This window comes from Dama dama, chromosome 10 (genome assembly GCF_033118175.1).
Source record: "Dama dama isolate Ldn47 chromosome 10, ASM3311817v1, whole genome shotgun sequence".
Lineage (NCBI taxonomy): Eukaryota > Metazoa > Chordata > Mammalia > Artiodactyla > Cervidae > Dama > Dama dama.
The window spans coordinates 35,607,494-35,620,762 of NC_083690.1; the positions used below are offsets into that span (position 1 = coordinate 35,607,494).

The window sequence follows — 13,269 nt, forward strand, 5'->3', positions numbered from 1 at the left end:
GGGTGTCTCTCTTGCCTTCCAATTCCCCAGCCCTTCCCACAAATCTGCTTTATGCACCCATGGGACGTTGAGGGTAGCCAGTGACACAGGGAGGGTTACGTTCAGCCCGATGCTGTAACTGCACCCCAACCACCAGATACGGTTTGCTAACCTGAGTGCTCCCCTCATGGGGAAGGATTATCTGTCAGACAGTCCTCTCTGGAGCTCCACTGCTGGGTGCTGACTCTGAACTCTCACGGCAGGGGAGGCTCGAGAGAGTGTCTCAGATCGAGCGAGGCCTCGGCTGGAAAGGTACTGATCCACCAGGCACCCAGGTGGCTTCCACGTCCACCACACAGGCTCTCTGTTCAGTCCCCAGCTGTTCATGTGAAAGGACTCACCCACCGCCAAGCTCACCCTGGGTGCCCTGTGGACGGGGAGCCCCTTCTGATCCCCTGGCAGCCTCATCATGATGACCCTCCTTCAGGGGAAAGCCATTCTTAGGGACGGCCGGGGTGACGGCGAGAGGGAAGACAGGAGGCAGGCAGCCCCAGGTAGCCCCCTCCTCTAGTCTTGCCTGGGAAATCCCACGGACAGAGGGGGCCTGGTGGGCTACGTTTCAAGGGGTCGCAAAGAGTAGGACACGACTGAGTGACTACACACTGTGGGTGTGCATTTATCTATATACACAAATGTTTTTTAAAGCATCTGCCTTGTCACCAGCGGACATAAAATCAGCTGCAACGTGAGGAATCCAGCGCTCCCAGCAATGCTTTCCTTCTCTTCTCTGCCTTTTCCTGAAGCCCCGCGGCAGTCCCAGCTCCAGACCTGAGGGAGTTACAACACAAGGTGGGAGGGGGAATCCCCAGGCTAAGATGCACTCTTCAGCCCTACCCGCCACAAATGATCGCAAAACCAAATGGCACCAACCAAAATGCAGACAAATCCTCCGTGGGCTTCAAACGCAGGGTTTCAACCCATCTTCTAGGCTTCTATACCAAAACCTCTCCACTGCACATCACCCCTCCTTCTGCCGGGGGCTCAGCCCTTGAATTCCCCACGCCCCCTACCCCCGCTATTCCGCCCAGTGCCCGTAGCCCAGCAAAGGAGCATGTCCACTTTGTCCTCCCTGTCCTCGTGGATGCCAGGCCCTGCCCCCCGCCCAATCAGCCACCCAGGCTAGACCCCAGGGACGGTGGCTCCTTTTGCACCCCCGCTCAGCGAAGGCCTGGCAGCCCTCACTTCCCCAAATCCATGCAAATGTTCATGCAGCCAGACGGTGACGTCATCCCTACAGAAATACCCTAGGTACTTTCTTTGTAAATGAAGAAGCAGAGAAAGCACGCAGGCTGTGAAGGCCACTGCTCCGAAAGGGGGCTACTTGGTCAAGCTGCACCCAGACCCAGGGCCAGCTCCGGAGGTGCCGAGCACTCCCGAGACATTTTCCGGCGCCGACCCCCAGGCCTTCGTGCTGCTTGCCCCTTGCCTTCTCTTGCGTTGGTGGGGTTCTGATCCTTACAATACCGACTTTCCCCCGGTTCATGTGGGGAAGTTTCCTCCCATTCAGGCTATGGGCAGAGTTGGAGAATAATTCTCTGTCAAAGAATTGTTCTGCCCAATTCTATTTTTAAAAATGTGAACTTTTTGCATTATGTGCCACAAATACGATTATGTGTATTTTAACCAACGTATATGTCACTTGGCAAAGGAGGACTTTAATACATGGGAATAAAATAAATGAAAAGAAATACATGCGCTAGCCCTGTGTACCTATCAGTAGCTTTCAAAACACAGCCATTTAAACATACCCTACCTACCTTTCACAATTGGAAGATGACTTCCATTTGCAGTTCTGAAATTAACTAGCTGAGTGAGCCTCAAATCAGGAATACACAGGACTGCCCGCTAAGAGAAGCCCAAAGTTCTCCTGCAACAGGACTCACTGGGAGCCCCAAGTTGGGGCGTGTGTGCGCCAGAGCACAGGGTATTCAGTGGGTGCACAGCGACGTAAGGCAGGCGCCCGGGAAGGGCGGTTTAGAAGCTGAGAGGGTACTACGTGGGGTCCATCAGAGACAAGCAAAGGAGGGCACTCAGAGACCACCGGCCACCCCATCTCTTGTGCTTCCCCAGCTGCACAGAACTCAGCGCAAGCTTAGCCTCTCCCGCTCCGGATGCTTTCCCTGCCCACCCCACCGCAGTCGGGACGCCTGTCCTCTGCCACCCTCCACCATCCCAGGGGCACACGCCATCACAGCCACATCCCAGCCACCTGGCCCCTCTCTGCGCATCCGGGCTGCTGGCTCTCCCGCCCTGCATCACGGTGCCTGGTGCATGAGTGGGCTCCCTCTGTGGCGTTGGCTAAAGTGAAGAAGGGGTGCAGAAACCAGGCTGAGTACCCCGATGTCTCAGGCAGTTCTGAGACAAGTAAAGGCTAATACTCCCAGCTCTTGTGTGTTAGGAAGATTTGGTTCTCACACACAACAAGCAACCCCCCCAAAACTAACTTCATACACACACACACACACACACACACACACACACAAGATGTATTAAAGTATCAGTGTGTGTTAAAATGACAGCATAATTACATACCAACACAGAGCAATGTAAAACAATCGCAAACCATTCCTTACTCCTCCTGATAATGACATTCAACCATAACCGGCAATACCCTTCCTCTTCCAATTCTACGTCAACGCTGACAAATTAGGGTGCTGGGGCTGAGGAGCTGTGGCGGTGGGGGGAAGCCCGTGTGCCCCACCCACCCATCCCCAGGGTTAGCAGGCTCTGGGGGACAACTTCCTGACCACACATCACACTGCTCTGCGAGGGAAGGGCTCGGCAGGCCATGGCCATCTCACTGATCCTCTGTGCTTGCTCGCGACCGTGAGGTCCCTGGTGGACCAGGGCACCTGGACAGGGCATCTTGGCAGCAACCTGGGCTTCCTGTCTGGCTCCTGGGTCCCACACATGCCTAGGGAGCAGAAGCACGACTCTGAACCTGACCTTGTCTCCTACTTGGCTGCGTGGTGTGACAGCACACAGTGTTACGTAACGACGAGCTGAGGTACAAGTGAAATGAAGCAATTCCAGTAAATTAAGGTTTCTCCACTGGTTTACATGACTGCTCCTGCTCTCGAGCTTTCTGTTTCAAAAGGGTACAGCTTACAACACCTCTGCCGTGTGAACGGGAAGGGAAGATGGAATTGTATTTGCAGGTCTACGTACAATTTTAGTTGTAATTTCTGCATGTTGGTGACCCAAAATCTTTTCCCCTTTGAAAGGTTTGTATTCCATGGGCAGCTGCTATCTACACGCTCGGCGAGGGCACAGCAGAACAACGTGAAACAGAAATAATTCACTGTACACAGAGCTGCATGGGTTCAAGCTCTAGGTCAACTACAGTGGGGAAAAACAGAAAATAAAGGACATGCTTCACCATTATCTGCCGCACCTTTCAGAATGAAGCCAAAATGGTGATAGGAGCAACAGAATGTTCTTATTTTCAGGGCGAGGGGGAAAAAATGTCTTTTCCAAACCTAATCAAAAAATTAAATGTACAATTCCCTCCAGCAAGAATTTTATTTTTAATTTTCATTTACATAGTATCTTTCTTCCAAGAATCTCAAAATAATGGAGTTCCACAAATACTTTAAACAAAAAAAAAAAAAAGGAAAAGTTGTCACAACGAAGGAGGGGACAGGCTTGGCGGTGCAGGAGCTCGGAGGAGGGACAAGAAGTGGCAGGCAAGGGTGACAGGAGGCACTCGGGACTGGCAGCGCCCAGGCTGAGGGCGGCTCCGGATCAGCCCTTCCTCTGCCAATGGCCACAGGCCTTGCTTCTGTTTGCATCTTCAAGACAAGGATTTACCTGAGGTGTCACGTACTGGCTTTACATCAAACTATTTTGATCTAAGCAGAGACTGCTCCTCTAAAAACCCAAGGGGCGATGGCAACCAACCAAAGACCCTTGCAGGTCCAAAATAACAACCGAAACAAGATGCTTAAAATATAAAACTATGCTAGAAAACAAAATACTAACAATTCATTAGGGGGGAAGACCCAATGTTAAAGACAGACTACCTTGCTTTTAGGGGGAAATTGGAAAAGCAGCTTTTGAACTGGTTGGGTTGTTTTTTGGGTATTTTCTTTTTTTGTTTTACAGCTGGGTGGACAGGATCTGAACATCTTACATTTAGCAAAAAGCTGTCAACACCCAAATAAAATTTTAATGACAGTAGGAATGGCATTCTATTTCTCACAATTTCGCAACGTTCACTTAAGAAAGAGCTAATTTGTCAATTTGTTTTTCCCTTAACCAAACTCAAGACACCTCACAACTATGCATAACTTAAAAAAAGTTAACTGCTTTAACTTATTAGATAAACACAGTCAAAGAGAATGATGTCTTTAAGAAAACAGGCCCTGTGCCGGTATACTCGGGTCAATGCTAAGAAAGAACAAGCTTCTGAGCAAGCTCTGGTAATTTCTTCCAACATGAACTTCATAAATCACAGTCAGAAGCGTCCAGGATTTCAATTGTCAGCTGACTGAGTCGGCCACAAGGAAGACCCGGTAGCCCTGACCGTGGCCTCTCGTGTTTTATAAAAGGTGGGACCACTCACCTTTCCCAACTTCACAAGTGCCTCAGAGGAGGAAGTGGAATCTAGTCACTGTCATGTCAGTCTCCTACCTGGCTATTCTTCCAGCTGCTCTGCAGGGCTGGGTAAATTCTTGGGAGGACTGAATACTTCCACCCCCAATCCTTTCCAGTCACCTGTCCCCTGGTGGTGTTCCTAAGAACTGGGTGGGGGGAGACGTCTTGCTCAGGGATCCTACCAATCACATCTGAAGAACTTCCCCTGGGCTGCCACAGGTCCAAGGCGCTAATAAACACAAAATCTTTGCCTCTTGCCTGCCTGCCCCGGGGCCTCCTGCAGTAAGGAAAAGTCTGCAGACTCAAATGAGGAAAACTGACAACATTTATTTTGTGCATTAACATCACCCCATCAGAATTTAATTATAGCAAGAATTAGAATTATTTCTATTAGAGAGTTGTTTACTTTTCAAAGGAAAGGTTCTTGATGGGTTCTGTAACAAATTAGATGTCTTTCAGGAAGAGCTGTTTGCCCTCATTACGTTTAACTGTGTCGCATTAAATGAACAGGGTAGCACACAGAGTTTTTAAGTCACAGCCCAGGTGCCTTAGCCCAGGTGTCTTAAAGCCATGGCTTCAAGCCATGGTACAAATGCGGGCAATGCCACAGGTCCCCCCTCAATCCCAGTAGCCCCCTGCCAGAACACCTTCAGCCCAGCCTGAGACCCTTCTCCTCCACCAACTTTCCCAGAACACAGCTGAAAAGCAGGACTGACTACACCTCAGGAAATCCAAGACGTCGACGGGACCAACAGGTCAATACAAATCAACACCTAAACACCAACTGAAACCTGGTTCTTAAACATACAATGAAACCAAGGCTATCAGCCAGCTTGGAAAAGTAAGAGAAGAAAAATGACTGGGATAATCTAGAGGGCCCCACCATGGACATTTTATTGACATACCCCCTTAACCTGGCTTTTTGTTTGGTTTGGTTGCTATTTAAGGTTACAGCTCTAGATGTGCTTAGGGAAAGTTAATTTATTCTAAATCTTTATCAGGGTATAATAAAATGCATCCAAATGCTCATGTCAACAAATGTTTACTAAATCAGAAATCACAAATGGATTCACAATTTCTTTGCCATTATTAGTTGTATAACACAGATATCAAATCGCTTGTCTAATTATGCCATTAAAGTTCCCTCTTCACTCCATGATCATCCCTCACAGAGTTTTCTCAGTGTCAAGCACACATGGGCATCCGGTCCCTAAAGTGCCCAGCACGACTGAACATCCAGGTATAAACTGCAGTGGGGCACAGGAGCACAGAGCCCCTCTTCAGAAGGCTTGGACAAAATGAATGGCCATACGTAAGAAGTGTCTCTGTGCTTTGCTATAATAAGATTCAAACACGGGATTCCAAGAATTCCACCTGTTTTCAATTAGATACCAGAATTGCTTGAGTGTTTAAACTACATTCACTTGCTACTTATACAAAACAATTCTTCCGGGTTTTTTTGAACATTTTAAGTATGTTAAAATAAGATTAAGGGTCTGGTTTAAACAATCAGAGGCAGGGGAATTTCAGCTGAAACCAAAACTATCTCTCTGCAGCCATAACGCAAAGGCTTCAGACAAAACAATAGGATGAAATACACGAATTTCGGTCTTTGACAATTACTTGTAAAAATCAGATCTGTCATAGGGAAAGCTACTTTATATATATATATACACACACACATATATGAATGTTTTATGTTATATAATGTATATAATACATTAAAATGGGTTTTTAAATAATTTTTAAAAATCAAGATCCTATATATTTAGTGTTTACAGTTTTTTGTTATCGCTGTGTTACAGTCCATCAGATACAACTGTCTTTTAAATCGGTGAAATTGACATGAGGCCAATCATGTGAACTGAAAAAATATGGAAGTACAGGTAGGAATCCAGCCTAGCCCTTGCAGGATTTTTCACACGATGGATTTCTCTTTTTAAAAGGGATTTTTCACACGATGGATTTCTCTTTTTAAAAAATATACAACTTTTCCTTCAACAATTTTGTCCTCCCTTCATTTCACTGTGGATGTTCCTGGTGCTTTTACAGATGAGCTGAAAACACACATGGGTTTTTCTACTGGGAGCCTTGTTTTTTCTCTTAGGATGTGAGCACAGCCTCAGGAGGAGTTTAGACTACTGACTGCTCCAGGCAGACGCAAAGTTGGGGGGGTCGCAAGGTACAGCCTGGTGCTTCTGAACAGGGACCCCTTATGCCCCCACCCAGCCTACCTTCCCCCCATCCCGCCCCAAGCAAACCCTGATGGGTTTGTTTGAATTGCATACAACAGGGCAGAGGACTTTTGCAACAGTCACTAAAGGTCTTGGGCTCAACTGACTCACCAGACAGCATTTTTAAGGTCAGCTCAGTGGATTAGGAGAGTTATTCCTGAGGAGAGGCAATCTGTCCCTTCCCCACTTTCTCATGTCGCTAACCACAGGCAGATGGGTGAAACTGGGGGAAAAGGGAGAAGGGGGCCTCTACGGACCCACCACTGCAAGAGGTGCTGCATAACTTAACCTCTTCCCTGACTTACACTTTTTTAAAAAAGCAAGCAAACATACAACTCCCCCCACACGCCCCCCCAGAAAAAACCTACGCATGGTTTCATGGGGGGAAGAAAAACTTTAATCAACTGATAATGACCCCTTCCCACACACAATCTCTAAGACGCTGATATTAAGAGAACCAAAAAAACAAAGGCAGCAGCTGTGTAGAACCCTGTCCCCTATTTGTTTACTCTTTATTTTAAACGGTCCTAGATGAGATACAAATTGTAATCAAAATAATATACTTCGTTTGGGGAAGCCTCCTGGATGGCTGGTAACATACACACTTCCTTAACAGGAGAAAACAAAATAAAAGCACCCAGAAAATGGACTTGCAGCAAAAATGAAATTGCTTTCTTATTTTGAAAAAAAAAAAAGAGGAAAACGTTTAAAGGTTACTTCTGCAGAGGTTCCTTAAAGGGAAAGACTAGTCACCATGTAGGAATAATGCTCCGAAGGGAAGCCAGGCACTGGCAAAAAGCTACCCTAACATACAGAGTTACATGAGCTTGTTTTAGAAAGTGTCCTCTTTCCAAACGTGTATTTAAAAGGCAAATTTATACAATGGTGTTTTTCTTACTTAAAAAAAAAAAAAAAAAAAGCCTGGTTTTTACAAGTCTGGGATAGGATAAAAAACTTGTCCAACTAGTCTTAGCAAGGCCAGAGCCCTGAAACTCCCACACCACAAGACTGTGGGACTAAAAAGGAAACAAAACACAGCTCCGGCTGCAGAAACCCTTCCTGGGCACTCGCTCCACGTCCCCAAGCAGCCTCACGGCGGACCGGGCCGAGGGCCCAGGGCTCAGCCCCGGGTCCCTGTGTCGAGCGAGGGGCTCCCAACTGGACCCTGGGGGACCCAGTCTCTTTACCCTCAGGTAGCAATAGCACCACCCTCACTTCGCTCCGCAGGCAACCCGAGCTCGGAATAAGGGGTTCTGGAAAGATGAGAGGAGTCTGAAACTAATGAATTCTCTCTTCTCAAACTGCAATGGCCCTGGCTCCCTTACTGTCTGTGGGAACAGAGATGACGCTAAACCAGATATCAACTCAAAAGGCCTCTTCAGGGCCCGGAGAAAGAACCACTTTCACCTTCTAGAACCTGGGCATCCCATAGGCAACTGAAGGTTTTCAAACAGGTGATGAAGTGGCATTCGAAAACCGTCTAAGGCCAAATCTTCCATCCATCACCAAAAACCAGTAGGCTGCTCAGTGAAGAGAACGAGGCTCAAATAAAGAATTTTTTAAATTCAAGAAAGTTCTTGCTCATGAACTGACAGAGAAACTTTTCATTAGTTACACACCTAAATGCAACCCCCCCCCCCCCAAGTACTACATTGAAGATGTAACTAATCACCAAGGAGTGGGTGGGGGATCAAAGAGGTCATAAAATCTAATAACTCCCGAGAAACCGAATCCATCTCCCAAGCAGTTTTTGCCAAGACACTTAAGAAAGAAACCACCTTGGTATTAGACTGGAATGTCACATTTAGGAAGACAAGGGGAAAAAAAAAATTAAGGTTTGTCTCCTAAAACTCCACAACGGGTTTTACAGTAAGCTCAGGAATTAAATTATGGTAAAAGGGAGCTATTTTTACTAAAACAGGGTAGACCAATTTATCAAAAATGCCATTCGGCTGTGTTCATTACACTCAGGAATCTAATTTACACAACAGACACTTTGGAGTAATCTATTTTAGTCAATAAACACTCAAACTCCTTTAAGTTTTAATCTTATCGGAAATACATATTTCACATAGTCTTCTTCCTAGTTAAGTGAGAAATTTGAAGAAATCTTATAACGGCCATGAGTCTGCTTTATCGCCCTTACTACGCAGGCAAGGGCAGAAAACAAGCATATACAATTAAAGTTGTCAGACTCCGTTTACATACGTTTTAATCCAATCCGCTGAATTTCATGCAAGTCAGCATCTGGAGTTCATTTCCTTTCCTCCTAAAAGTACTGTAGGTCACTATCACCAGTGCTCCGGGTTAGGAAAGTTCGGCCAAGTTTACCTTCAAGCACACCTTAGATCTGAGAGCAATAGCTGTCCCACAGGGACGCTGAGGGACCCTCCCCAACCCGGAGCGCCCGGCCGCCACGGGCCCCTCTAAGCCGCAGACACCTCTCCAACCCCCAAGGCCAGCGCTCGCCGAGCTTCTGGCCCACACGCCGCTCACCTTCAACTTGGCTCCGGCTACGCACAACATCCACCTGGCAGAGTCCCGGGGCTGTCCAGGAGCCGCCAGCGCGGAGCTGGCAGGTCCCAGGCGGACCCCGAGGGCGCGCTGCTCCCCGGGGTGGTGGGTGGCAGGCAGGAACGCGCCCCCTGGGCACGGCTGCGGCTCGGGCGACGGATAGGGAGCCCCAGAACGATCCCCCCTCGGCGCCTGGGGTTGGGTGCATGGACCACGGCCTGGCACACCGCTGTCCAGTGGGACACCCGGGGCTTTGCTTTCGAGAACACGATCGGGATAGGCATTTCGGAGCGGACCCGCCGCGCTCTCCATTGCCCACCCCCCCCCCCCCGCCACCCGCCGCGGACCCTGCTGGGAGGGCAGGACCTCGGAGGAGAAGATCCGAGAGGAGCTGATGGGTCACTGGAGGCCGCGGGAAGCCCCGGGAGCGGGGCGAAGGCCGCCCGGATAGGCGGCGTGGAGCAAGCGCCCCGGGCCGCGACAGACCGCGCACCCGGGCGCAGAGACGGGCCTGCGCTCGGGGAAAGTTGCAGTCCGGCGCCGGCGCCCGCACCCGCGCCCCTGGGGCACCCCGACCCCCGGAGTCCGCGTGCCAGGCGCCCGCTGCCTCCCGCAAGTTTCCCCGAGCGCCCCTACCCGGGTTCCCGGCCGCGGAGGGGCCGGTCCGCGCCGCTCGCGCAGGCACACAAAAGAGCCGGACGACTGCGGGGTCTGCGGGTGGCCCCCGGGCACCCGCCCGGACGTAAACAAACCCCGGGGTCCACGCAGAGGGAGCCCCACTCCGGGCGCGGGAGCGGCGGCGCGGTCCCGGCCCGCTGACAGCCCAGGATTGGGGGCGGGGGGCGGCGGCGGCCGGGACCCCAGCCTGCCGGGGCCCGGGGAGCGCGGACGCCCGCCCGGCCACCCGCCCGCCTGGCCGGAGCCGAGCCGGGCCGCGCCGCCGCCGCCGCCGGTGGCCGCTCTGACCCTCCCCCGAGCCGGCGGCACCACAGCGCCACCAGCCCCAGCTCCGCCGCGCCGGCGGCTCCTCCTGGAGAGGCAGGCGCTTCACCCCCACAGCAACTCCCCACAAACTTTCCCCGGGAATACGGCGGGCCGGGGGGCGCGGGGCGCGCGACCGGGCGCTGCCGCCGCCTCCGGGCCGCAGCCCCCTCCTGGCGCAGCGGCCGCCGCCGCCGCCCGCCCGCCCGCCAGCCAGCCGCCCGCTCCCCCGGCTCGCGCGCGCGCCCCGCGGGCCGCCGGGGCCGCCCCCTCCCCGGGTCCCGCGGCGGCGGCGGCGCAGGGCCGGGGGGAGGGGGGGGCGCCCCGGGGTGGGGGCCGACACCGGGGGCAGCGGTGGCGGCGGCGGCGGCTCCCGGCGCCATCTTGGGCTGATCGATGAATTGAACAAAGAGGATCAATTTCTGATCAAGCGAGTTATCAATGGGGGCCGGGGAGCGAGAGGGACTTGTCCCCGACTCGGCCCCGCGTTCCCCCGGCACCCCCCTCCTCCCCGCCGCCGCGGCCCCCCGGCGGCCGGGCGGCCCGGGGTCCCGGGGGGAGGCCGCGACCGCCCGCAGCCCCCACCCCCGGGCGAGAGGCCGAGCGAGGAGAAGCCTGACCTGCAGCTGCTGTAAATCAAAGCGCTTCCAATATTGAAACATCGATCCCACATTGGCCGCCATCTTGAGACATATTGAGACGGAGTGAGAGGCTGATAGAGAGGGGGCTGGAGTTCAGGAGCCGCCAGGAGGCAGCAGGCGGGCGGCGCCAAAACCCGGCCTGGAGCCGGCCGCCGCCGCCGCCACGGAGCACGCGGACTCCTCCTCACGGCGCCGCCGCAGCCATGGCGAGCCCGAGCCGGAGCCGGAGCCGGAGCCCGAGGGCGCGGCGGGCCGCAGCCGCCGGGCCCCTCGCGCGCGCGCGCGCGCGGCCCCTGCCCGCTCCCCCGCGGCGCCCGCCGCCAGGCCCGCGACCCCCGCCCCTCCCGAGACCCCGGCCCTGGCGGGGCGGCGGCGGCTGCCGCCGACCCGGCCCCGAGGGGGCGCTGGAGGGCGACGAGAGGGGGGCGCCCCTGGGCCCCCCGCGGGAGGGCCCCGAGGCCGGCTCACCTGGGGCGGTTTTCGGGCGCGCCTGGGGTGGGGCTGGCAGGGTGGGGGGGGGGGGGGGGGCGGTGCGGGGGTCGCCGTTGCCGACTCCGCGCAGCCCCTCCTGGACCCTGGGCAGGGAGCCGGCGGCCGTTTGGTCGGCGAGCGCCAGCCCCGCGCCGCTTTGCGCTCGCCCTCCTGCGGGGCGCCGAGCGCGCGGAGCAGCCGCGACCACCTGCCCGAGCCCCGACCCCGCGCGAACCTGGCCCACGGCCGCGGGGCGGATACGAGGCGTGCCGGCGATCGGCGGCCGCACACCTCTTCGCTGCGCCCCAGCCGGATTCACAGACCGAGTCAGCCGGGAACAGTGTTTCACGTTGGGGGGCACCGGGCCGGGAGAAGGCAGCACTGACCCCCGTGTCGCTGCACCAGTCAGCGTCCCGCACAGTGGCCGCGCGGTACCGCGCCGCCCCGCACCCCCGGTGGCGAGGGGCTCCAGTGGCCCCCACCTGCCCGAGCTCTGCCAGCTTGGGCCACGACAGGAAAAGTCTTGGAGCCCAGTTCTGTATCCCCCCACACCGCTTCAGCGAAACAGCCCCAGAAATTTCCTGTGGTTTCAGACACATCGGTTTGGGTGCAAAAACTTGGAAAGTGTGGGTACACTTACAAGGTCCCCGGCTTACAGGAATGCTAAACCCCCAAAGTCAATTTTCTTTTGATTTCTTTCTTCGCAGAAAACCTGGCAAAAAGCACAAGTTTTATGATCGTCATCTTTAATTGATTACACACACGTGTGAGTTTGAGTTTCCAGCAGGAATACAGTACTTTTACTCTCTCGTACTTCATTTAACGTGTAATTAGTTAAAACAAATCCCCAAATTCCTTAATCTTGAAAATTATATGTAAATAAAATCTGTAGGGAATACAAAATAAAACATGTAAGTGGGATATAATTGCTTTTCAACTGAGTTCGAAAGTTTTAACGCTGATAGTTGGAGTGAACTCAGCCTTTTTGAATGAAGGGACTGGAAATGAAAGTCCCCAGGATTTGGAGAACATACGCGCCCCTAGGTCTGGCACTGGCGACCACGAGCGTCAGTTTCGACAACGCACGACTCCCGAGGTCTGCAAGGGGGGTTCCCTGGGCGTCTCCGCCGCAGTTTTGACCAGAGGCGGGGGCAGGAAGCAGGTGGGTGGGAGCGCTCGGGCGCCGGGAGCCTCGGCCCCAGATGCAGTGACGCGGCGCCAGGCAGGGCACTCCCGACCCCGGGAAGCCGAGGGCCGCCCCGGTGTGGGGCGCCCGAGCCCGCGCGCGGGCGGCCGGCGTCCGCGCTGCAGCTCCGACCGCGCCGCCCGGTAGAGGGCAGCGGCGCCCCGACACTCGCGTCCTCGGGTCCCTGCGCACGTGCCCACCCGCGCGCCCCGCGCCTGGCCACGCCCTGTCCCAGAGCCAGGCCCCTGGCGGGAAACGGCATGGCCACCTCTGGCGACTCCTGTCCCGACGCAATGCCACATCTAAAGATTTCTCGTATCCATACTTAAGGATACGTCTGCCTTTCCCTCCCATTTGTGCGGTGGCAGACAGGCGAGACCTCGGAATTGCCCTAAAGGTGACTAGACAAAAAGTGCAGGGGTTAAAAAAAAAAAATCCCTCCGGTGGGGAAGGCTCAAGAAAGGATCAGGGAAACGGTTTGGATTTGGTGCAGATGTTCTCAATCTAATTATCGTGTCGATCCCCAGGGTTTGAACCAAAATAAAGTGAAATATATATGACCTGTGTAATACTCCAGAAATACATCTGGTTGGAATTCAGGATTCTG

At 53.7% G+C, this 13,269-nt stretch overlaps 1 protein-coding gene across 3 annotated transcripts in view; it reads right to left on the minus strand.

Moving 5' to 3' along the window:
- The window catches only part of CUX1 (cut like homeobox 1), a 347,872-nt gene extending 336,681 nt beyond the window's left edge, over window positions 1-11,191 (minus strand). The window contains exon 1 of one of the 3 annotated variants that reach the window (XM_061153495.1): window positions 10,985-11,139. In XM_061153495.1, the coding sequence (XP_061009478.1) occupies window positions 10,985-11,047 (63 nt within the window). In that variant the 5' untranslated portion in view covers window positions 11,048-11,139. Of the gene's footprint in view, window positions 1-10,984 lie in introns of all 3 variants that reach the window. The other 2 variants (XM_061153494.1, XM_061153492.1) reach the window with 2 other exon arrangements.
- Between the last annotated feature and the right edge of the window lie 2,078 nt (window positions 11,192-13,269).